We start from the raw sequence: 27,111 nt of genomic DNA, 5'->3' as shown, positions 1-27,111 counted from the left end.
AACCAGGGTGCCTCCCAGCTGTTGCAAAACTACAACTCCCAAGCATGACCAGGACAGCCAACGGCTGTCCGGGCTTGCTGGGAATTGTAGTTTTGACAACAGCTTGGGAGGCACACCTGGTTTGGAAACATTATTTCTAATTAACAAGTCGAGAAAAACCTATTAAAGGACCCGAAAACTATAGTATTTATTATCTATAACCCAGCTTTCCCAGTCTGAGCATCAGTCTCAGAACTTAACATCAGCTGTAACCCAGCTTTCCCAATCTCCAAACATATCTCAGAGCTGTGAGCTCATCTGCAGTCTCTAAACATATTACCACTTATCTAGGCTTAGCAAAATGCTCAGAATGTATCATCGGTGAGCTATAACCCAGCTTTCCCAGTCTTGAAATGTATTGTCACTTAGCTATAGCCCAGCTTTCCCAGTCTCGGAACGTGTCCTTATTTAGTTATAACCCTTTTTTTTTTTTTTCAATTTCCAAACATGTTTACACATAGGTATTAGTTGAGCGCGAATAATCGAAATGCTAATTTTGACCACGAATATCAGCACTTCGCGATTTCGCAAATATTTAGAATATAGCGCTATATATTCGTAATGACGAATATTCTTTTTTTCAAAAAAAAAATTTTTGTGTACTGTTAAGAAAAAAAAAAAAAAAAGGGATCAGCCCTGGCTGTCCGGGCATGCTGGGAGTTGTAGTTTTGCAACAGCTGGAGGCACACTGAATGGGAAACACTGGTTTAAGGCTGTCCGGGCATGCTTGGAGTTGTAGTTTTGCAACAGCTGGAGGCACACTGGATGGGAAACACTGGTTTTAGGCTGTCCGGGCATGCTGTGAGTTGTAGTTTTGCAACAGCTGGAGGCACACTGGTTGGGAAACACTGGTTTCAGGCTTTCGGGGCATGCTGGGAGTTGTAGTTTTGCAACAGCTGGAGGCACTCTGGTTGGGAAACACTGTCAGAATGTTACATTTGTATCAGCACTTCAGGTGAATATGTTGTTTTGTTACCTTGGATAATAAAGTTTGTCCCGATTTGTCAGATATAATGTAGACGCGATGAATATATAATAGATAAAAGCTCTTGAAAGCACTTACACGCTCCGTGCGCCTCCTTATTATTCATACTTTTGCTTTTAGTTTCCATGTTAAGGACGGGTCGGAACATTCTAGATATCTGTACGGAGAAGCTCACAAAATGTTTGTTCTTTATACTGTTAACATTGGCGCGTCTAGAAGCGCCATTCTAGTCATGTGGGAGGGCGGCAGGGCCGAAACACATTCACATTTTCCACTTTTGTCATTCGGGGTGACTAAGGCTGTGTTCACACAACAGAATTTCAGATAATTTCTTAGACGTTCTGCAGACAGACGGTTCTAGGGCCGCTTGGAAAATGCGCCGTCTCCATAGACGGCATTGCGTTTCCGAGCGTATTCCTCTGAAATAATAGATTTTTTAATTCTTTCTGCGGAGGCCGGAATGGGAATTCCCGCAGCAGATGTTTCCACCTCTGAAATTCCGCAATGTGCAGCAGAATCCCATTACAATCAATGGGACTGTGCTGCAATGGGATTTCCAAGAGGATTTTTTTCCCCCCGAAAATTCTGCTGTGTGAACATAGCCTTATAGTGGGATCCTAAATCTAAGAACATTGGGGGGAGATATTCAAAAACTACTGTAATTTCTGTCAGGCTACATTCACACCACGTTTTTGCAACACGGTTCCCGTATCAGGTTTTTTGATGAAAAACTGATTCCTCAAAACCGGACTAAACTGTATCAAAACATGTGTACAAATATCAACCCATATACGGTTTGAAAAATGATGTCCGGTTGCATCCGTTTTTAAAGAAAAGAAGAAAAGTATCCGTTTTTAACTTTTCACTCCATTATGAATAAAGTTTCACTTGTTTGATTGAGATTCAAAAAAAAAAAACCTGTGCAAAGTCAAAAACCGTATGGTGCAAACCAGATGGAACCGTACGCACACACATACAGTTCTGTACGGTTCCCATTGACTACCATGATAAAAAAAACTTATACGGTTTAATACGGTTTTTCACCCGAACCAAAAACTGTGGTAGACTACGGTTTTGGGTACGGGAAAGAAAACTGAAAAAAACGTACAGGAAGCAAAACGGACACAACCTGATGCATCTTTTAGCATACGGTTTTAAATGGAGAGTCAATGCATACGGTTTTTAATACGGTTCCGTACGGTTTTCAAATTGAAAACGTTTATGGGAACTTTATTGTAAAAAACGTGGTGTGAATGCAGCCTTACAGTGATAAGAATTACACCTTTTTTTAATTCTCCTCACATTTTTAAAGGGGTACTCCGGTGGAAAACTTTTTTTTTTTTCATCACCTGGTGCCAGAAAGTTAAACAGACTAGTAAATTACTTCTATTAAAAAATCCTAATCCTTCCAGTACTTATTAGCTGCTGAATACTACAGAGGAAATTATTTTCTTTTTGCAACACAGAGCTCTCTGCTGACATCGTGAGCACAGTGCTCTCTGCTGACATCTCTGTGCATTTTAGGAACTGTCCAGAGCAGCATATGTTTGCTATGGGGATTTTCTTCTACTCTGGACAGTTCTTATAATGGACAGCAGAGGTCAGCAGAGAGCACTGTGGTCATGATGTCAGCAGAGAGCTCTGTGTTCCAAAAAGAAAATAATTTCCTCTGTAGTATTCAGCAGCTAATAAGTACTGGAAGGATTAAGATTTTTAATAGAAGTAATTTACAAATCTGTTTAACTTTCTGGCACCAGTTGTTTAAAAAAAATAAGTTTTCCATCGGAGTACCCCTTTAAAGGTCTCTTGGACTGCATTAAAATATGAAAATACGTGTAAGTTCATTTTCATACCACTTTATTTTTATTTTTTGCGCAAAAAATAGACAAATTTGGCACCATTTTGCATTTTTGCGCGCCAAAATTGCCGATCTTGGTGCCAAATTTTCCATCCCGGAAAATTCTGGTGGAACCATCTCTCGTAATATTCCATGATTACTAGTGCCCAGACAAGCGATAACTGTATAAATAAAATATTTATATGGCTTAAAAGGGTAATCCAGTAAAAAAAACTTATATATATCAACTGGCTCCAGAAAGTTAAACAGATTTGTAAATGACTTCTATTAAAAAAATCCTTTCAGTACTTATGAGCTTCTGAAGTTAAGGTTGTTCTTTTCTGTCTAAGTGCTCTCTGATGACACGTGTTTTGGGAACCGCCCGGTTTAGAAGCAAATCCCCATAGCAAACCTCTTCTACTCTGTGCAGTTCCCGAGACAGGTGTCATCAGAGAGCACTTAGACAGAAAAGAACAACCTTAAGTTCAGAAGCTCATAAGTACTGAAAGGATTAAGATTTTTTTAATAGAAGTAATTTACAAATCTGTTTAACTTTCTGGAGCCAGTTGATATATAAAAAAAAGTTTTTTCCTGAATAGCCCTTTTAAATGTGAGATCAGGTGCAGTGACCATTTAAAAAAAAAAAAAAAAAAAATTTTTAATAACATTTTACAATAATAATTTTTTATTTTTCAATAAATGATTAAATAACACCCTTTCCCCCAAAAAAAAGTAAAGGGAAAAAAAAAAAAAAAAACTACAACCAAAAAGGTGGTGTGAATTTTTTTTATGTAAAATGGACTTTCACCCCCTTGAAAATATCATGTAAAACTTGAAATTTACATAGCCACGCCCACTAGCAAAATTGTTGTGACTAGCGTAAACCTTGGATAATTCTCATGTTAAACACTGTTAATATCTGCTGTAACCTTTGGCGCGAAACGCACAATTTTTGAGTTCTGAATGTGACCCCCATTCTATCCAAAAAGTAAACCCTCCGCTGTAAGGCAATCTTTATTTAGCCAATTTCATGCGGAATGTCCACCCGGATAACATGGCCGGACATTCCGCACATTTGAATGATCTGGCGTGCGCTAGAACTGCTCAAAAAATGCGCCGTTTGATAGACAGAAATGCATTTCCGAGCGGGATCGGCAGAAGGAATAGACGTGTATTCTTTCTGCGGACGCCAGAATCAGGATTTCTGCTGCGGAAACATCTACAGCAAAAATACCGCCGTGTGCACAGTGCAGCAGAGTTCCGTTGAAATACATTTTTGAAATTGAATTTTTGAGCGGAATATTCCCACGGAATAGCAGAATAAGCGACTGCTATGAGGGTCAGGATAACAGGGGGCCGCATTAAAGAAGTCTCATACAAAAAAACTTATCCCGCTACACCAGTGGTCTTCAATCTGTGGCCCTCCAGATGTTGCAAAACTACAACTCCCAGCATGCCCGGACAGCCAACGGCTGTCCGGGCATGCTTGGTGTTGTAGTTTAGCAACAGCTGGGGCCACACTGTGTGGTAAACACTTTCCTAAGGCTGTCCAGGCATGCTGGGAGTTGTAGTTTAGCAACAGCTGGGGGCACACTGTGTGGTAAACACTTTCCTAAGGCTGTCCAGGCATGCTGGGAGTTGTAGTTTTGCAACATCTGGAGGTCCGCAATCGCTCTAGGGGAGAGTCGGGGCTCCGTACAGGAGATTGCGTACAGGAGAGCTTCAGGTAGGGGATATACGTTTTTTTGTATGACATTTTTCCTTTGAACTACTTTATGACACAGTTATTGACATTGCCTGCAGCACCACCTAGTGGTGACCGCAGGCAGACAGAATTACAAACACTTGAACCATGTGATTCTTAAAGGGGTATTCCAGGTAAAAACTTATATATATATATATATATATATATATATATATATATATATATATATATATATATATATATATCTCAACTGGCTCCAGAAAGTTAAACAGATTTTTAAATTACTTCTATTAAAAAAATCTTAATCCTTTCAATAATTATCAGCTGCTGAAGTTGAGTTGTTCTTTTCTGTCTGACAACAGTGCTCTCTGCTGACATCTCTGCTTGTCTCGGGAACTGCACAGAGTAGAAGAGGTTTGCTATGGGGATTTGTTTCTAAACTGGGCGTTTCCCGAGACACGTGTCATCAGAGAGCACTTAGACAGAAAAGAACAACTCAACTCCAGCAGCTCATAAGTACTGAAGAAATAAACATTTTTTAATAGAAGTAATTTACAAATCTGTTTAACTTTCTGGAGCCAGTTGATTTATATATATAAGTTTTTTCCTGGATAACCCCTTTAATCCGTCTTTTCCAGGCGATGCTGTATTTTCAGTGACTAGTCGCTGACTAACGCTGTCTTTCTCTCTCTCCTAGGATCTGCCCGGCGTCACCGTCTCCAGCAGGACAGAAGACGCCAACCTAAATGAGTTCATGAAAAACTTTACAGACCCCGAGATAAAGTCCACAGTGAGTTCAATGTATCCTGTGCTATAGTAACACTGAAGATGGTCCGCAGGGCCGGCTCCACCTATAGGCAAAATAGGCAGCTGCCTAGAGCGCCCTCTTGATGGGGGGCGCCGTTCTGCCCTCCGCAAGAGAGTTATTTCTCCAGGTCTTGACAGCCTCTAAACTGTCATCCTAGTAGAAAGGTATTTAAATGAGGAGGAGGTTTGTTACAATGTGTCACCCCAGTAGTAAGGTGGTATGTGTCAAGGGGGCGATAAAATTAGCTTTTTCCTAGGGTGGCAAAAATCCTTGCACCAGTCCTGATGGTCCGATGCATTAGATAAGGGTCGTCCAGGACCGGGCAACCATCTAATGCAGTGGCCTCCAAACGGTGGACCTTCTGGGCATGCTGGGAGTTGTAGTTTTGCAACAGCTGGAGATGCACCATATGGAGACCTCTGATCTAATGTGTATAGCGGCCTCCTGTCTCCTCCCTGACAATATTTGAGACGTATCCGACATATTGGATTTCCTGATCCTTTTGTTCTTCAGGAGATAAGATGCTGCAAAAGAAGTCTGGTAGCTGCTTTCTCCATTGCCCCCATTCAGATCACATGCATGCTCAGCTGAGGAGAGCGTCCTTGACCCATCCCTCCAGGGGGTTATTAAGTTATTGCAAATAAACTACTGATCGTTACCGAGAAGGAATATCAACGTATAGCTGCAGAGTACAACTACACAGGGATCGTTTGTAGTCTGTTACCAAGGAAACTCATAGGTCTGCGTAAGAGCTGAAAACATAAAACGGTGAAAGATTTTTAATCAATACTTTTTGCGAAGGTTCATAGTACAGTGTTTCCCAAACAATGTGCCTCCAGCTGTTGCAAAGTTACAAATCTACATTCAGGGGACAGTGACCAAATCTACAGGACAACACTATTCATCTATACATCTACGCTAGTCTTCACACCTAAGGAAGCACTGTTTCAAGGGTCAGGGACCAAATCAATATTCATGAGACAGTGACCAAATCTACATACAAGGGACAGTGACCAAATCTACAGGACAGGACTATTTCAAGGAACAGTGACCAAATCTAAATTCAAGGGACAGTGGCAAAATCTACAGGACAGGATTATTTCAAAGCATCGTGACTAAATCTAAATTCAAGGGACAGTGATCAAATCTACAGGGCAGGACTATTTCAAGGACAGTGACCAAATCTACAGGACAGGACTATTTCAAGGGACATTGACCAAATCTACATACAAAGGACAGTGACCAAATCTACAGGACAGGACTATTTCAAGGGACAGTGACCAAATTCAAAGAAAAAGCGGGGGGGGGGGGGGGGGGGGGGGGGAAGGGGCGCTCTCTGGAGTGCTGTTTAGGAAAAAGCTAATGAAACCCACCGTCTAGTGTTATGTGCAGTATGCGGCTCACTTTCCCTATTTCCGTACCCACAGGGGTACGGAAAAATAGAAGGGGAGTGAATTTGAAAAAGGAGGGAATTGGGTGGAGCGCCTCTGCTGGAAATGACAGGACTCGGAACGCCACGATAGCAAAGGACAATGTTTATTAAAAGATTTCGGACAACGCGTTTCGGCGCAGGCACGCGCCTTCCTCAGGTCCACAAAACAATCAAGTTGGTGCGTCCTGGGGTGGGTGGCTGTGCTATTGCTGCCAATAGCACAGCCACACACCCCAGGACGCACCAACTTGATTGTTTTGTGTACCTGAGGAAGGCGCATGCCTGCGCCGAAACGCGTTGTCCGAAATATTTTAATACACATCGTCCTGTGCTATCGTGGCGTTCCGGGTCCCGTCATTTCCAGCAGAAGCGCTCCACCCAATTCCCTCCTTTTTCCCATTCACTCCAAATTAAAATTCATGAGACAGTGACCAAATCTACATACAAGGGTCAGTGACCAAATCTACATTCAAGGGACAGTGACCAAATCTACAGGACAAGACTATTTCAAGGGATGGTGACCAAATCTACATTCTAGTTGTTTCAAGGTATCCTGGCATCAGAAGTCTAATTCAGACAGATATACTTTAAATCAGTGTTTCCCAACCAGGGTGCCTCCAGCTGTTGCAAAACTTCAACTCCCAGCATGCCGGGACAGCCTTTGGCTGTCCGGGCATGCTGGGAGTTGAAGTTTTGCAACAGCTGGAGGCACCCTGGTTGGAAAACACTGACTTAGAGCATTAGGATTGGTTGCCGAATTTTAAGCACCTGGAAATGTGCAAAGTGAGAGCAATGCATTGCATCAAAAAGACCAGGACTGCGGCCTCCCCTCCAGGACCCGTCACTGTCTCCGGATGGCGGTAGAGCTGATAAAGTCATCAGCGGCAGTCAGGAGTGATTTGTTGACCGATTGAAGCTCATTTTGATCTATGTGTCCACACTCGACGGATAAATCACCGCTGTAGAAGAGTTCAGCTCGGTATGAAACCATTATAGAAGCCAAACAGGACGGGAGACTAGTAACCAGAGATAGCGGTGATGTGTAGAGCCGAGCACTGCAGGAATGGCAGAACTTCTGGAGAAAAGGATTAGCAGATAGAATAGTCTGCAATCTCACCATCCTCATTGGGAGGCAGTATTATAGTAGTTATATTCTTGTATATAGGAGCAGTATTATAGTAGTTATATTCTTGTATATAGGAGTAGTATTATTGTAGTTATATTCTTGTATATAGGAACAGTATTATAGTAGTTATATTCTTGTATATAGGGGCAGTATTATAGTAGTTATATTCTTGTATATAGGGGGCAGTATTATAGTAGTTATATTCTTGTATATAGGAGCAGTATTATAGTAGTTATATTCTTGTATATAGGAGGCAGTATTATAGTAGTTATATTCTTGTATATAGGAGGCAGTATTATAGTAGTTATATTCTTGTATATAGGAGCAGTATTATAGTAGTTATATTCTTGTATATAGGAGCAGTATTATAGTAGTTATATTCTTGTATATAGGAGCAGTATTATAGTAGTTATATTCTTGTATATAGGAGCAGTATTATAGTAGTTATGTTCTTGTATATAGGAGCAGTATTATAGTAGTTATATTCTTGTAAATAGGGAGCAGTATTATAGTAGTTATATTCTTGTATATAGGAGCAGCATTATAGTAGTTATATTCTTGTATATAGAAGTATTATAGTAGTTATATTCTTGTATATAGGAGCAGTATTATAGTAGTTATATTCTTGTATATAGGAGGTAGTATTATAGTAGTTATATTCTTGTATATAGGAGCAGTATTATAGTAGTTATATTCTTGTATGAAGAAGCAGTATTATAGTAGTTATATCCTTGTATATAGTAGCAGTATTATAGTAGTTATATTCTTTTATATAGGAGCAGTATTATAGTAGTTATATTCTTGTATATAGGAGGCAGTATTATAGTAGTTATATTCTTGTATATAGGAGCAGTATTATAGTAGTTATATTCTTGTATATAGGAGCAGTATTATAGTAGTTATATTCTTGTACATAGGAGACAGTATTATAGTAGTTATATTGTTGTATATAGGAGAAGTATTATAGTAGTTATATTCTTGTATATAGGAGGCAGTATTATAGTAGTTATATTCTTGTATATAGGAGGCAGTATTATAGTAGTTATATTCTTGTATATAGGAGGCAGTATTATAATAGTTATATTCTTGTATATAGGAGGCAGTATTATAGTAGTTATATTCTTGTATATAGGAGCAGTATTATAGTAGTTATATTCTTGTATATAGGAGCAGTATTATAGTAGTTATATTCTTGTATATAGGAGCAGTATTATAGTAGTTATATTCTTGTATATAGGAGCAGTATTATAGTAGTTATATTGTTGTATATAGGAGAAGTATTATAGTAGTTATCTTGTTGTATATAGGAGAAGTATTATAGTAGTTATATTGTTGTATATAGGGGCAGTATTATAGTAGTTATATTCTTGTATATAGGAGCAGTATTATAGTAGTTATGTTCTTGTATATAGGAGCAGTATTATAGTAGTTATATTCTTGTATATAGGAGACTGTATTATAGTAGTTATATTCTTGTATATAGGAGCAGTAGTATAGTAGTTATATTCTTGTACATAGGAGCAGTATTATAGTAGTTATATTCTTGTATATAGGAGCAGTATTATAGTAGTTATATTCTTGTATATAGGAGCAGTATTATAGTAGTTATAGTCTTGTATATAGGAGCAGTATTATAGTAGTTATATTCTTGTATATAGGAGCAGTATTATAGTAGTTATAGTCTTGTATATAGGGGGCAGTATTATAGTAGTTATATTCTTGTATATAGGAGCAGTATTATAGTAGTTATATTCTTGTATATAGGATGCAGTATTATAGTAGTTATATTCCTGTATATAGGGGGCAGTATTATAGTAGTTATATTCTTGTATATAGGAGGCAGTATTATAGTAGTTATATTCTTGTATATAGGAGGCAGTATTATAGTAGTTATATTCTTGTATATAGGAGGCAGTATTATAGTAGATATATTCTTGTATATAAGAGCAGTATTATAGTAGTTATATTCTTGTATATGGGAGCAGTATTATAGTAGTTATATTCTTGTATATAGGAGGCAGTATTATAGTAGTTATATTCTTGTATATAGGAGTAGTATTATAGTAGTTATATTCTTGTATATAAGAGCAGTATTATAGTAGTTATATTCTTGTATATAGGAGTAGTATTATAGTAGTTATATTCTTTTATATAGGAGACAGTATTATAGTAGTTATATTCTTGTATATAGGTGCAGTATTATAGTAGTTATATTCTTGTATATAGGAGCAGTATTATAGTAGTTATATTCTTGTATATAGGAGCAGTATTATAGTAGTTATATTCTTGTATATAGGAGCAGTATTATAGTAGTTATATTCTTGTATATAGGAGCAGTATTATAGTAGTTATATTCTTGTATATAGGAGGCAGTATTATAGTAGTTATATTCTTTTATATAGGAGACAGTATTATAGTAGTTATATTCTTGTATATAGGAGTAGTATTATAGTAGTTATATCCTTGTATATAGGAGACAGTATTATAGTAGTTATATTCTTTTATATAGGAGACAGTATTACAGTAGTTATATTCTTGTGTATAGGAGTAGTATTATAGTAGTTATATTCTTTTATATAGGAGACATTATTATAGTAGTTATATTCTTGTATATAGGGGCAGTATTATAGTAGTTATATTCTTGTACATAGGAGCAGTATTATAGTAGTTATATTCTTGTATATAGGAGGCAGTATTATAGTAGTTATATTCTTGTATATAGGAGCAGTATTATAGTAGTTATATTCTTGTATATAGGAGCAGTATTATAGTAGTTATATTCTTGTATATAGGGGTAGTATTATAGTAGTTATATTCTTGTATATAGGAGCAGTATTATAGTAGTTATATTCTTGTATATAGGAGCAGTATTATAGTAGTTGTATTCTTGTATATAGGGGCAGTATTATAGTAGTTATATTCTTGTACATAGGGAACAGTCTTGTAGATGAGTGATGGCAACGTTTAGTATACAGATAGAATAGTCTCCTGTTTCGTTTTACAGGAAAGTAAAGTGAGTTTCAGCGAGCCGACGTTGCAGCCGGAGGAGGAGCAGAATGTCCTGGACAAGGTACGAGATTGATCTGTCCCACCGATACCATGGTGGATAATAGTACAGAAGTTTTAGAACGCTTTCATTCTACAGGGATTTTGCTTCATTTATTTCATTTGTGGTTCGTATGTGATACAGTGAAGAAGATAAACGTATCTGATACGGACGTGATACAATGTATTTGTGCTGCTGATCTTCCGCAGTATATACTTGACGTCTCTTCTTGTCTGTTCCCTGACCCCTCTTCTTTCTCTAGTTGGTCAGCCAGCTGAAACAGACCAAACCCAGCGCCAAGATCCCGTACGGTCCCCAGGATATCGCCCTCGCACCAGCTGCGCCATACATCGTACCGGAACCAGAGATCTCCAGCAACCGTAAGACGCAAACCACAAGGCAGCAGATATATTAAAATCACTGGTGTCGCCCTTAGCAACGGCTCAGGTTCAAGATATTAGGGTCTGGTTGCTATGGATAAACTGCCAAACAACCACAGCTGATCCATAGTAACCAGTCTGTCCCAAATTACTCATATTTTCCATTCTCAATCTTTTTTTTTTATCCGGTACAGCGTTAGGAACAGTGGTTTCCAATTTGTGGAGACCCTCTAGATGTGGCAAAACTACAACTCCCAGCATGCCCGGACAGCCAACGGCTGTCCGGGCATGCTGGGAGTTGTAGTTTTGCCGCAGCTTGACGTCCACTGTTTCAAGACCTAGACTTTCGGACATAGAACAGGTTTAGCATAATTAAACAAAAAGGGGTGGGGTTTAACAAAGGGGGAGGAGCTGAGAATGCCTGCGCATATATATATATATATATATATATATATATATATAAAAAATGTTGTACATTATTATGGGGGCAGTCATCTAATATGTTTTAGAGCAAGGAAACAATAGACAGTAGCTGTCCCAGTGGCATGAATAGGAAAGGTTTCTGGGCATGCTCTGTGACCTGTCCAGAGGTCATTCTACAGGGAGGGGGAGGCTGAGCTGTGAGCATCATTTATTATCTGTACACTGGTGTCACCCTTCATTATGCTCCTGCTGAGGACACTGCTGGGAGTCGATCTGTACAGAGCAGGAAGTCTCAGCTTACTTCATCGGCCTAGTGGCCAGAATAGGAATTGCAAGATTTCAGGATTATTAAAAAAAAAAAAAAAATATTATGAAAAAATTCACAAATTCCTAAAAAGTTAGTTTCAAATAAAAACTTGATTTAAACAGTAGGTGATTTTCTGATGACACCTTTCCTGTGTATTACTTACTGTTCATGTAGACCGGGCTTTATTGAACATATGGGCCCCTGTGAACATGTACATGGGCCCAGTGGGTAAAGGGGCCACCTACTGTCTGATAATTGCATATATACACCAGAGCTAATGTATTGAGAGTCTAGGGGCCCTGTGCCGTCTATGTCCGCTCTTGCGTTTGCATATGTTAGTTTTGCACATTATATTAAGGAGTTATTGCACTGAATCCTTCTACTTCTCTATTTTTTCTCCCTAAGGAAACGTTCCATCTCCTTCAGTACATTTTGATCCCGCAACGTGTCCGATCATCCCAGGGCAAGAAATGACCATTGAAATCTCCAAGGGACATTCAGGTCTTGGACTCAGCATTGTGGGTGGAAAAGACACTCCGCTGGTAATTATCCTCCTATCCACCGTGTGGCGCTGTGTGATCGCTGTATGATCGATCAAACGCATTGCTTTACAGCAGTGTTTCCCAACCTCCGACTCTCCAGCTAGTGCAAAACTACAACTCCCAGCATGCCCTGACAGCCTTAGGCCAGTGTTTCCCAACCAGAGTGCCCCCAGCTGTTGCAAAACTACATCTCCCTATCTGGGCATACTGGAAGATGTCGTTTTGCAACAGCTGGAGGGCCACAGGTTAGACACCGAAAGACTAGATAAAGGACAGCTTTTGTTATATTTTTATTTGGAAACAGTGCTTCTCTTGCCCCCGTAGGTCGTGTCTGATATTGCAGTTAAGACTATGTGCCTTTATTGCCAGACAAGGCAACCATTCAGCTCTGCTGTACGAGGCAGGTTATTAATTCTCTAATATAATTTCTATTGGCAGAGCTGTATTCAGTAATCAAACACATCCAGAGCTGCGTTCAGTATACAAATACATCCAGAGCTGCGTTCAGTAATCAAACACATCCAGAGCTGCGTTCAGTATACAAACACATCCAGAGCTGCGTTCAGTATACAAATACATCCAGAGCTGCGTTCAGTATACAAATACATCCAGAGCTGCGTTCAGTATACAAACACATCCAGAGCTGCGTTCAGTATACAAATACATCCAGAGCTGCGTTCAGTATACAAATACATCCAGAGCTGCGTTCAGTATACAAATACATCCAGAGCTGCGTTCAGTAATCAAACGCATCCAGAGCTGCGTTCAGTATACAAATACATCCAGAGCTGCGTTCGGTATACAAATACATCCAGAGCTGCGTTCAGTATACAAATACATCCAGAGCTGCGTTCAGTATACAAATACATCCAGAGCTGCGTTCAGTATACAAATACATCCAGAGCTGCGTTCAGTAATCAAACACATCCAGAGCTGCGTTCAGTATACAAATACATCCAGAGCTGCGTTCAGTATACAAATACATCCAGAGCTGCGTTCAGTAATCAAACACATCCAGAGCTGCGTTCAGTATACAAACACATCCAGAGCTGCGTTCAGTATACAAATACATCCAGAGCTGCGTTCAGTATACAAATACATCCAGAGCTGCGTTCAGTAATCAAACACATCCAGAGCTGCGTTCAGTATACAAACACATCCAGAGCTGCGTTCAGTATACAAATACATCCAGAGCTGCGTTCAGTATACAAATACATCCAGAGCTGCGTTCAGTATACAAACACATCCAGAGCTGCGTTCAGTATACAAACACATCCAGAGCTGCGTTCAGTATACAAACACATCCAGAGCTGCGTTCAGTATACAAATACATCCAGAGCTGCGTTCAGTATACAAATACATCCAGAGCTGCGTTCAGTATACAAATACATCCAGAGCTGCGTTCAGTAATCAAACGCATCCAGAGCTGCGTTCAGTATACAAATACATCCAGAGCTGCGTTCAGTATACAAATACATACAGAGCTGCGTTCAGTATACAAATACATCCAGAGCTGCGTTCAGTATACAAATACATCCAGAGCTGCGTTCAGTAATCAAACACATCCAGAGCTGCGTTCAGTATACAAATACATCCAGAGCTGCGTTCAGTATACAAATACATCCAGAGCTGCGTTCAGTAATCAAACACATCCAGAGCTGCGTTCAGTATACAAACACATCCAGAGCTGCGTTCAGTATACAAATACATCCAGAGCTGCGTTCAGTATACAAATACATCCAGAGCTGCGTTCAGTAATCAAACACATCCAGAGCTGCGTTCAGTATACAAACACATCCAGAGCTGCGTTCAGTATACAAATACATCCAGAGCTGCGTTCAGTATACAAATACATCCAGAGCTGCGTTCAGTATACAAACACATCCAGAGCTGCGTTCAGTATACAAACACATCCAGAGCTGCGTTCAGTATACAAACACATCCAGAGCTGCGTTCAGTATACAAACACATCCAGAGCTGCGTTCAGTATACAAACACATCCAGAGCTGCGTTCAGTATACAAATACATCCAGAGCTGCGTTCAGTATACAAATACATCCAGAGCTGCGTTCAGTATACAAATACATCCAGAGCTGCGTTCAGTATACAAACACATCCAGAGCTGCGTTCAGTATACAAATACCGGTACATCCAGAGCTGCGTTCAGTATACAAATACATCCAGAGCTGCGTTCAGTATACAAATACATCCAGAGCTGCGTTCAGTATACAAACACATCCAGAGCTGCGTTCAGTATACAAATACATCCAGAGCTGCGTTCAGTATACAAATACATCCAGAGCTGCGTTCAGTATACAAATACATCCAGAGCTGCGTTCAGTATACAAATACATCCAGAGCTGCGTTCAGTATACAAATACATCCAGAGCTGCGTTCAGTATACAAATACATCCAGAGCTGCGTTCAGTATACAAACACATCCAGAGCTGCGTTCAGTATACAAATACATCCAGAGCTGCGTTCAGTATACAAACACATCCAGAGCTGCGTTCAGTATACAAATACATCCAGAGCTGCGTTCAGTATACAAATACATCCAGAGCTGCGTTCAGTAATCAAACACATCCAGAGCTGCGTTCAGTATACAAATACATCCAGAGCTGCGTTCAGTATACAAATACATCCAGAGCTGCTTTCAGTATACAAATACATCCAGAGCTGCGTTCAGTATACAAATACCGGTACATCCAGAGCTGCGTTCAGTATACAAATACATCCAGAGCTGCGTTCAGTATACAAATACATCCAGAGCTGCGTTCAGTATACAAATACATCCAGAGCTGCGTTCAGTATACAAATACATCCAGAGCTGCGTTCAGTATACAAATACATCCAGAGCTGCGTTCAGTATACAGTCATGTCCGTAAATGTTGGCACCCCTGAAGTTTTTCTAGAAAATGAAGTATTTCTCACAGGAAAGGATTGCAGTAACACAGGTTTTGCTATACACATGTTTATTCCCTTTGTTTGTATTGGAACTAAACAAAAAAAGGAGGAAAAAAAGCAAATTGGACATAATGTCACCAAACTCCAAAATGGGCTGGACACAATTATTGGCACCTTTCAAAATTGAGGAGAAATAAGATTGTTTCAAGCATGTGATGCTCCTTTATACTCACCTGGGGCAAGTAACAGGTGTGGGCAATATAAAAATCCCACCTGAAAGCAGATAAAAAGGAGAGAAGTTCACTTAGTCTTTGCATTGTGTGTCTGTGTGTGCCACACTAAGCATGGACAACAGAAAGAGGAGAAGAGAACTGTCTGAGGACTTGAGAACTAAAATTGTGGAAAAATATCGACAACCTCAAGGTTACAAGTCCATCCTCAGAGATCTAGATTTGCCTTTGTCCACAGTGCGCAACATTATCAAGAAGTTTGTGTGGTAGCCCTTGGGGGGTATAGTGTAGTTGGGGTGTTGCTGTGTTGGAATATGAGGGGTTCATTTAACCCTTGTCACTCGTGACGCCAGGGTGAGGGTTAATACGCTGAGGTAGTTGCTAGGCCTACCGCCACCCTTCCCAGAAACGATAGGTGCGTGTAGAATTGCGGGAACTTTACTGATGAATTGCGGTACATTCAGTAACGGTAACAGTCTTAGTAACAGAGTCCATTATCAGCGCGGCAGGGACGGACAGTTGCTTAGGACCGATAAGTTATCCTGAGATTAGTAGAATTAGGTTTTGCAGAGATCCGCTGGATTTAGGGGTCTGTTTAGGTCCAGTGATCTTGCGGAGTAATAGGGAATTGAAGTAACTCACAGTTTTGGAATGATGGCCGTTGCCGCAAGGCTTTGGCCTAGTGGTTGCCGATGACAACTGCGCAGATCCGTCCTCATCAGCAGCCCACGAGGAAAGAGAGAAATTAATGGCCGCCTCTCCCTTATATGGGCAGGGGCAGGGCCGTTTTGGATTGGTCCACGTCAGCTGTCACTCACCGTTACAAAGCATGGTGGGTGATCACCTAACTACCTCACAAGGTCCTTGAGCAGCGGTCTTCAAACTGTGGCCCTCAAAATGTTGCAAAACTACAACTCCCAGCATGCCCGGACAGCCAACGGCTGTCCGGGCATGCTGGGAATTGTAGTTTTGTAACATCTGGAGGGCCACAGTTTGAAGACCACTATCCTTGAGTAAAAAACCATAGAGTTCTGGAATGCATCACGTGACCCGCAGGTCCTGCGACGCCAACTAGGTAAGTACACTTACTATACAAATATATACACATTAAATCTAAATAATTTTAATTACAAAAGGGGTGACAAGGGGCTAGCTAAGGATGAGGACCCCACCTACACCTAGGGACTCTGACTTTGGGGACCTCACCACAAGGCAACGGATGCAATCAGGTGTCGGGACACCACATTTGCAACCCATGGCACTGTAGCTAATCTCCCTGGGCATGGACAGAAGAGAAAAATTGATGAAAGGTGTCAACGCAGGATAGTCCGAATGGTGGATAAGCAGCCCCAAACAAGTTCCAAAACTTCTTGTGGGAAAAATTCTTGTGGACAGAAGAGACCAAGATAAAGCTTTTTGGTAAAGTACATTATTCTACTGTTTACCAAAAACGGAATGAGGCCTACAAAGAAAAGAACACAGAACCTACAGTGACATATGGTGGAGGTCAGTGATGTTTTGGGTTGTTTTGCTGCCTCTGGCACTGGGGGCCTTGAATGTGTACAAGACATCATGAAATCTGAGGATTACCAATGGATTTTGTGTCGCACTGTACAGTCCAGTGTCAGAAAGCTGGGTTTGTGTCTGAGATCTTGGGTCTTCCAGCAGGACAATGACCCCAAACATACGTCAAAAAGCCCCAGAAATGGAGGGTAACAAAGTGCTGGAGAGTTCTGAAGTGGCAGCAATGAGTCCAGATCTAAATCCCATTGATCACCTGTGGAGAGATCTTATAATTACTGTTGGGAAAAGGCGCCTTCCAATAAGAGACCTGGAGCAGTTTGTAAAGGAAGAGTGGTCCAACATTCCGGCTGAGAGGTGTAAGAAGCTTATTGATGGTTATAGGAAGAGTGGTCCAACATTCCGGCTGAGAGGTGTAAGAAGCTTATTGATGGTTATAGGAAGACACTGATTTCACTTATTTTTTCCAATGGGTGTGCAACCAAATATAATAAGTTAAAGGGGTATTCCAGGAAAAAACTTTTTTTATATATCAACTGGCTCCAGAAAGTTAAACAGATTTGTAAATTACTTCTATTAAAAAATCTTAATCCTTTCAGTACTTATGAGCTTCTGAAGTTAAGGTTGTTCTTTTCTGTCTAAGTGCTCTCTGATGACACGCGTCTCGGAAAACGCCCAGTTTAGAAGAGGTTTGCTATGGGGATTTGCTTCTAAACTGGGCAGTTCCCGAGACACGTGTCATCAGAGAGGACTTAGACAGAAAAGAACAACCTTAACTTCAGAAGCTCATAAGTACTGAAAGGATTAAGATTTTTTAATAGAAGTAATTTACAAATCTGTTTAAGTTTCTGGAGCCAGTTGATATATAAAAAAAAGTTTTTTCCTGGAATACCCCTTTAACTTAATATTTGGTTGCACACCCATTGGAAAAAATAAGTGAAATCAGTGTCTTCCTATAACCATCAATAAGCTTCTTACACCTCTCAGCCGGAATGTTGGAGCACTCTTCTTATAACCATCAATAAGCTTCTTACACCTCTCAGCCGGAATGTTGGACCACTCTTCCTTTACAAACTGCTCCAGGTCTCTTATTGGACGGCGCCTTTTCCCAACAGTAATTATAAGATCTCTCCACAGGTGATCAATGGGATTTAGATCTGGACTCATTGCTGCCACTTCAGAACTCTCCAGCGCTTTGTTGTCGTCCATTTCTGGGGGCTTTTTGACGTATGTTTGGGGTCATTGTCCTGCTGGAAGACCTAAGATCTATTAAAAAATCTTAATCCTTTCAGTACTTATGAGCTTCTGAAGTTAAGGTTGTTCTTTTCTGTCTAAGTGCTCTCTGATGACACCTGTCTCGGGAACTGCCCAGTTTAGAAGCAAATCCCCATAGCAAACCTCTTCTAAACTGGGCGTTTCCCGAGACACGTGTCATCAGAGAGCACTTAGACAGAAAAGAACAACCTTAACTTCAGAAGCTCATAAGTACTGAAAGGATTAAAACATTTTAATAGAAGTAATTTACAAATCTGTTTAACTTCTGGAGCCAGTTGATATATATAAAAAAGTTTTTGCCTGGAATACCCCTTTAAGGGTGCCAATAATTTTGCCCAGCCCATTTTTGGAGTTTGGTGACATTATGTCCAATTTTCTTTTGTTTTCCTCCTTTTTTGGTTTAGTTCCAATACACACAAAGGGAATAAACATGTGTATAGCAAAACATGTGTTACTGGAATCCTTTTCTGGGAGAAATACTTAATTTTCTAGAAAAATTTTAGGGTTTCCAACATTTACGGCCCTGACTGTATATACACATCCAGAGCTGCATTTATTGTTTATTTTACATGTAGAATAATTCTGTAAAATAATAGAACCTGCTCTGCTTCTATGTTCTAACCAGCAGCTGAATAGTGGTCCTTGTGCACAAGCCTTTACCAATTCTTGCTTTATCTCTGTATTTTGCAGGAGGCTGTGGTGATACATGAGGTGTATGAAGAAGGTGCCGCTGCCAGGGACGGACGACTGTGGGCAGGAGATCAAATTCTGGAGGTATGTCAGCCATATCTGCCATATACCAGTCATGTGACCACCATTGAGATGTGTAACCCTGTATACCAGCGACAGGGCAACATAATCCATTCTATAGGTCAGTGGTCTCCAACTTGTGGACCTCCAGATGTTGCAAAACTACAACTCCCAGCATGCCCGGACAGCCAACGGCTGTCCGGGCATGCTGGGAGTTGTAGTTTTGCAACATCTGGAGGTCCGAAGGTTGGAGACCACTGCTATAGGCCGTATCTGCCAGCTCCCAGAGCGCCCCCCCCCCCATCTATTATGGATGGATTTTCTCTGCTCTCCCTGTACGGCTCTGACTATTTATAATATATAGGTCATCCTGCTTCGCTTTCTGTAATGGTGACTCTGGAGGAGTCCGGCCAATTCGTATCAATGAATTTTCTTTCTTTCAATTTCTGTATCAGAGGCTTTTTAAGAATGTAGCCATTTATTATGAGTAGGTAGTTTTCCATTATTTTCTCTATAGGGGGCGTTGTAGGGATCAGGCCAATTACTCTAGATTGGTGTTTTTCAGTCAGTGTGCCTCCAGCTGTGGCAAAACTACAACTCCCAGCATCCTTGGACAGCCTCCTTCTCTCCCGACAGGAAGTTCTGTAGTCCTCTTATTGTCAGTGTGGTGTTGTCTCAGCAGCTCCCGGCTCCTCCTTTTCACCTGTCGGGAAGTTATTTAGTCCTCTCATTGTCAGTGAGCCTTCAGCTCCTCCCCCATCCTCTGCTGTCTCAGGAGGCGTGGTTGGATCTTCTCTATGAGCTCTAGCCCCACCCCCAAGTGATGTCATCACATCTGACCCGCCTTTACAGCACCATCTCCCTGTCATATACATATGCACATATATCTTCATTGGGACATTTAGGGAAGAATGAGATGTGTTTTGAGCATACTGCCTTGTGTTGAACAAATGCCACAGGCAGAGGAGCAGACAGGGAATGAATACAGCAGGTGCTGCAGACTTACTGAAGCAAAGCAATAGCCTGCTGTTTTCTGAAATGTTCTGCAACAACATTGGGTAGGAAACTGGCAGGTGAGGGAGTAGGCAGGGGAGGACTGTGAGCTGATGGAAAGCAGTGCATTCTGGGAGTTGTAGTACTGAGCAACTGCTCATCCAGGTAGAGAGAGGACAATGGTAGGTGAGAGGATTACATACCTACAAAACAAATGGACTTTAGAACTGGGGCGGACAGGTAAGCAATGCTGTATGCTGCCGAAGGCTGTCTGGGCATGCTGAGAGTTGTAGTTTTGCAACAGCTGGAGGCACACTAGTAGGAAAACACTTCTGTAATGCACCATACAAGGTCTCAGCACATTACCTCCCCCTTTTTGATATTCCTTCCTCACCCATATGAAATGCATTCATTACCAATAACAACAATATCTATATAATCAGGCCCACAAGCCGGGAGGCGGCATAACGCCGCATCCGCCAAGATGGATGTCACCGGCGTCTTGCTGGAGGACATCATTAATCATGAATGTAAATGCTGTGAATAAAGGCGTCAAGAAGCAGACGTACTGCATACAGAGTGCTGCACGTTCTGTAGCGGGCCCCGGCTAGTCAGATCAGTCCCAGTCTCCGGCGGGTCCTCCGTCAGCCGGCCCCCGTCCTGCGCACACACCGGCTTTGTTGCGGTATTGCGGTGTGCAGTGTAGTTGCACTCGCTCGCCGCGGGATGAATTGTTAATGCGTCTGCAAAAGCTTTGTAAGGAGAAAGTCTTTGTTTGCTGCTAAAGTCGACTTGTCAGGAGAAATTAGGCTGACCCACAGTGCAGAAACCTCAGCTGCGACTGGTGCCGCTATAAGCTCCAAGCTCTGTACCCGGAATCACAATGACTGTGTCCTGGTTTACCTGCGACAAATACATCTTAATCCTTATGTAACACAGTTTTGCTACTTTTTACTACTAGAGATTCTTGTGTATGCCTTGTGCTTACCTGTTTTAGCTGAAGTGGCAGGTTTGAGTTTGCAGACATAGGAAATGCTATTCCATCACAGAAATTATTTCTTAATGTTGCATACATTTACCACAAATTCTCTGAGAGAGTGGATGGAGTCTGATCACTGCAGTTCACCTAATGAGACTAACTGGGTTACCTGGCTAAACTCCAGCAACCAGAAGCCAACTACATATCCTGATACCATAGAGATAGGAGCAGCAGTATACAGATAGAGCTGGAGGGGAGGTATATAACTACTATATATCCTGATCCTATAGAGATAGCAGCAGTATACATATGGAGCTGGAGGGGAGGGGTATAACTACTATACATCCTGATCCCATAGAGATAGCAGCAGTATTCAGATAGAGCTGTAGGGGAGGTATATAACTACTATATATCCTGATCCTATAGAGATAGCAGCAGTATACAGATAGAGCTGTAGGGGAGGTATATAACTACTATATATCCTGATCCTATAGAGATAGCAGCAGTATACATATGGAGCTGGAGGGGAGGTGTATAACTACTATATATCCTGATCCCATAGAGATAGCAGCAGTATACAGTTAGAGCTGGAAGGGAGGTGTATAACTACTATATAGCCTGATCCCATAGAGATAGCAGCAGCAGTATACAGATAGAGCTGGAGGGGAAGTTTATAACTACTATATATCCTGATCCCCTAGAGATAGGAGCAGCAGTATACAGATAGAGCTGGAGGGGAGGTGTATAACTGCTATATATCCTGATCCCATAGAAATAGCAGCAGTATACAGATAGAGCTGTAGGGGAAGTGTATAACTACTATATATCCTTATCCCATAGAGATAGCAGCAGTATACAGATAGGGCTGGAGGGGAGGTGTATAACTACTATATATCCTGATCCCATAGAGATAGCAGCAGTATACAGATAGGGCTGGAGAGGAGGTATATAACTACTATATATCCTGATCACAGAGATAACAGCAGCAATATACAGATAGAGCTGGAGTGGAGGTGTTAAACTACTATATATCCTGATCACATAGTGATAGCAGCAGTATACAGCTAGAGCTGGAGGGGAGGTGTATAACTACTATATGTCCTGATCCCATAGAGATAGCAGCAGTATACAGATAGAACTGTAAGGGAGGTGTATAACTCCTATATATCCTGATCACATAGTGATAGCGGCAGTATACAGATAGAGCTGGAGGGAAGGTGTATAACTACTATATGTCCTGATCCCATGGAGATAGCAGCAGTATACAGATAGAGCTGGAGGGAAGGTGTATAACTACTATATATCCTGATCACATAGTGATAGCGGCAGTATACAGATAGAGCTGGAGGGGAGGTGTATAACTCCTATATATCCTGATCACATAGTGATAGCAGCAGTATACAGATAGAACTGTAAGGGAGGTGTATAACTCCTATATATCCTGATCACATAGAGATAGCAGCAGTATACAGATAGAGCTGGAGGGGAGGTGTATAACTCCTATATATCCTGATCACATAGTGATAGCAGCAGGATCCCCCTTTATAATAGACACTATAACAGCCAGAGGGACTGAATACCTTTCAACCAGCAGTATTAACCCTTTATCACCCCCATCCCTACTTGGTACTGCAGGTCAATGGCGTGGATCTGAGGAGCGCCTCCCACGAGGAAGCCATCACCGCTCTGCGACAGACGCCCCAGAAGGTGCAGCTGGTGGTGTACAGGGACGAGGCGCAGTACAGGGACGAGGAGAACCTGGATATCTTCTATGTGGAGCTACAGAAGAAGAGCGGCCGAGGGCTGGGGCTGAGCATTGTGGGTAAGAGGTAAGATGGCGGTAACATTCTGCATATATCTCTATAACAGTAACTTCTTTAGGTTGTGCTATGGGGGACAGACTGGGAAAGGGTTTCCCAACCAGGGTGCCTCCAGCTGTTGCAAAACTACAACTGCCAGCATGCCCGGACAGCCAACGGCTGTCCGGGCTTGCTGGGAGTTGTAGTTTTGCAACAGCTGGGGGGACCCCTGGTTGGGAAACACTGCTTCTAATAACAAGTGAAAAATGTAAAGGAGAAAAATATAGAATTACTAATCTATAACCCAGCTTTCCCTGTCTCAGACCTTAACATCAGCTGTAACCCAGCTTCCCCAATCTCAAAACATATCACCGAGCTGTGAGCTCATCAGCAGTCTCTGAGCATGTTACCACTCAGCTTTCCTAGGCTTAGCAAAATGCTCATAATGTATCATCAGTGAGCTATAACCCAGCTTTCCCAGTCTTGAAATGTATTGTCGTTTAGCTATAGCCCAGCTTTCCCAGTCTCAGAACGGGTCCTTATTTAGTTATAAGCCATTTTTTTTTTCAATCTCCAAACACATTTTCACGTAGCTATTAGTGTTGAGCGCGAATAATCGAAATCCAAATTTTTACTGCAAATATCGGCACTTCGTGATTTTGCGAATATTTAGAATATAGCGATATTTATTCGTAATTAAGAATATTAGTTTTTTTTCTTCACAATAAACATCACAACAATGGTGTGTACTGTGTAAATGTTATTTACTGTGCGAGTCGGTGTGGAGCGCGAATATGCAAATTTTCGCAAATATCTGCACTTCGAGAGGACACTGATCCCTCCCTTCTTTTAGGTGAAAGATATAATCGCGCATGCGCACTATGCAAATTTCTTTACGAATTTTCGCATGGAATGAAACGAAAGAACATAGCGAATATGCAAATTTTGCGAACATAGGACGAATATTCGTCCGTATATTCGCAAAATATCGCGAATTCGATTATGACCCCTGCTGCTCATCACTAAGTTATATCCCAGCTCTCCCAGACTCAGAACATATCCTCGCTTATCTATAACCCAGCTTTTCCAGTCTCAGAACATAAAGCCAGCTGTCACCCATCTTTCCCAGTCTCAACACACATCACCACTTAGCTATAACCCAGCTTTCCCAGTCTCAGCAGCAGTCTTAGAGCATATCGCTGAGCAGTAAACCAGCTTTCCCAGTCTCAGAACATATAATCTAATTTCTCCAGTCCGAGCAGAAGTCTTAGGACATATCACTGAGCTCTAACCCAGCTTTTCCAGTCTCAGCAGCAGTTCAGCTGTAACCCACCTTTCCCGGTATCAAATTGTATAGTCCCTTAACTATAACACAACATTCCCAATATTATCAAGTCTCTGAACATATCACCACTTAGCTGTAACCCAGCTTTCCTAGGTTTAGCAAACATTTTAGAACGTATCCTCATTTCTCTATAACCCAGCTTTCCCAGTCTCATAATGTATTCTCATTTAGTTATGACCCAGTTTTCGCAATCTCAGTGGCAGTCTCCGAACCCTGCTCTCCCAGTCTCAGAACGTATCCTTGCTTATCTATAACCCAGCTTTTCCAGTCTCAGAACATAATGTCAGTTTGAACCCTGCCTTCCCAGTCTCAAAACATATCACCACTTTACTGTAACCCAGCTTTCCCTGTGTCAGCAACAGTCTTAGAACAAATCACGGAGCAGTAAGCCAGCTTTCCCAGTCTCAGAACATATAATCACTTAGCTATAATCCAGTTTCTCCGGTCCCAGCAGAAGTCTTAGGACACTTCAATGAGCAGTAACCCAGCTTTCCCAGTCTCAGCATCAGTCATGGAACATAATATCAGCTGAAACCCACCATGTTTCCAAATCTCAAATTGCATCCTCACTTAGCTATAACTCAACATTTCCAAAATCAGCTAGTCTCTGAAAATATCACAGCTGTAATCCAGCTTTCCCAATCTCAGCGACAGTCTCCAATAATATCACCACTTAGCTATAACCCAGCTTTCTCAGTCTCCAATAATTTCACAACTTAGCTATAACCCAGCTTTCCCAGTCTCCAAACATCCTTACTTAGCTATAATTTAGCCTCTTCTGTCCCGGCAGATGTCACATAACGGTAACCCAGCTTTCCTAGTCTCAGAACTTATCATCACTTAGCTATAACCCAGCTTTCCCAGTCTACGCAAAAGTCTCCAAACACAGCACTTCTTAGCTGTAACCCAGCTTTCCCTGTCTTAGAAGCAGTTTTAGAACATAATCACTGATGTGTGTACCAGCTTTCCCAGTCTCGAACCGTTATATGGTGCAGAAACCCAGCTTTCCCACTCTCAGTCCGGTGTGTTTGTATGACACTTGATGCATTTAGTATTAACGTTCCATCCTGGATTGTATGTGAAACAACCACTTGACAAGAACAAGCTGCTCCGGTACGTGCGCGAGGCTGCGCCATTGTTCCTGACGGCTCATTTTGTAGCCCACATGATCATATTCATTGTCCTATTATGGCGACAATTACGGCATCGCCAAGACGGCGAGAGGAGCTGATGGATGAGTCAGAGCTCGGAATAACATGAATGTTTAATGTCTCGTCTTCCAGGAACGGCAGCGGAGTCTTCATCTCTGACATTGTGAAAGGGGGCGCAGCCGACTATGACAGGAGATTAATGCAGGGAGATCAGATACTGTCTGTCAACGGCGAGGACGTCCGCAGCGCCTCCCAGGAAGTGGTGGCCACCGTACTGAAGGTAGGTACTCTGCGGGGAATAGGGGGTGGGACTGAATCTCATGTTCTGAATCTCTGGAGAAGTTGTTAGGGACCAAGAGCACATTGTCCGTCATCATATAGTGCAGTGTTTCCCAACCACAGTGCCTCCAGCTGTTGCAAAACTACAACTCCCAGCATGCCCGGACAGCCAACGGCTGTCCGGGCATGCTGGGATTTGTAGTTTTGCAACAGCTGGAGGCGTCCCTGGTTGGTAAACACTGACCTATACTATATACTACTATATAGTCCAACATGCTATGAGTTGTATTTTTGCAACAGCTGGAGACACCCTGGTTGGTAAATACTGATATAGCGAAAGGTGAACATCACATAGGAGATCTTCACCTGTCAGCAGACATTACATACAGATAGCAGAGATAGGGGGAGGAGACAGCTCTAACATCTGTGCTTCACTGCTGACCGGGGCAATCATGTCCTGCTGTGCTGTACTAACTATTCTGCTGGTGAGGTCACTGTGTACATACATTACATTACTTATCCTGTACTGATCCTGAGTTATATCCTGTATTATACTACAGAGCTGTACTCACTATTCTGCTGGTGAGGTCACTGTGTACATACATTACATTACTTATCCTGTACTGATCCTGAGTTATATCCTGTATTATACTCCAGAGCTGTACTCACTATTCTGCTGGTGAGGTCACTGTGTACATACATTACATTACTTATCCTGTACTGACCCTGAGTTATATCCTGTATTATACTCCAGAGCTGTACTCACTATTCTGCTGGTGGAGTCACTGTATACATACATTACATTACTTATCCTGTACTGATCCTGAGTTATATCCTGTATTATACTCCAGAGCTGTACTCACTATTCTTCTGGTGAGGTCACTGTGTACATACATTACATTACTTATCCTGTACTGATCCTGAGTTTTATCCTGTATTATACTCCAGAGCTGTACTCACTATTCTGCTGGTGAGGTCACTGTGTACATACGGTACATTACATTACTTATCCTGTACTGATCCTGAGTTATATCCTGTATTATACTCCAGAGCTGTACTCACTATTCTGCTGGTGAGGTCACTGTGTACATACATTACATTACTTATCCTGTACTGATCCTGAGTTATATCCTGTATTATACTCCAGAGCTGTACTCACTATTCTGCTGGTGAGGTCACTGTGTACATACATTACATTACTTATCCTGTACTGATCCTGAGTTATATCCTGTATTATACTCCAGAGCTGTAC

At 41.4% G+C, this 27,111-nt stretch overlaps 1 protein-coding gene across 5 annotated transcripts in view; it reads left to right on the top strand.

Moving 5' to 3' along the window:
• PATJ (PATJ crumbs cell polarity complex component) overlaps window positions 1-27,111 on the top strand; it is a 292,499-nt gene that overhangs the window by 230,593 nt on the left and 34,795 nt on the right. For all 5 annotated transcript variants that reach the window (XM_056532909.1, XM_056532907.1, XM_056532910.1 and 2 more), the window contains 7 exons: window positions 5,264-5,356; window positions 10,937-11,002; window positions 11,241-11,358; window positions 12,494-12,630; window positions 19,254-19,337; window positions 22,921-23,114; window positions 25,713-25,860. In XM_056532909.1, the coding sequence (XP_056388884.1) occupies window positions 5,264-5,356; window positions 10,937-11,002; window positions 11,241-11,358; window positions 12,494-12,630; window positions 19,254-19,337; window positions 22,921-23,114; window positions 25,713-25,860 (840 nt within the window). The remainder of the gene's footprint in view (window positions 1-5,263; window positions 5,357-10,936; window positions 11,003-11,240; window positions 11,359-12,493; window positions 12,631-19,253; window positions 19,338-22,920; window positions 23,115-25,712; window positions 25,861-27,111) is intronic.

The sequence above is a fragment of the Hyla sarda genome, chromosome 7 (assembly GCF_029499605.1).
Source record: "Hyla sarda isolate aHylSar1 chromosome 7, aHylSar1.hap1, whole genome shotgun sequence".
Classification (NCBI taxonomy): domain Eukaryota; kingdom Metazoa; phylum Chordata; class Amphibia; order Anura; family Hylidae; genus Hyla; species Hyla sarda.
Note: the sequence above shows the minus strand (reverse complement) of the source record. Positions and strands in the feature narration are given on the sequence as shown.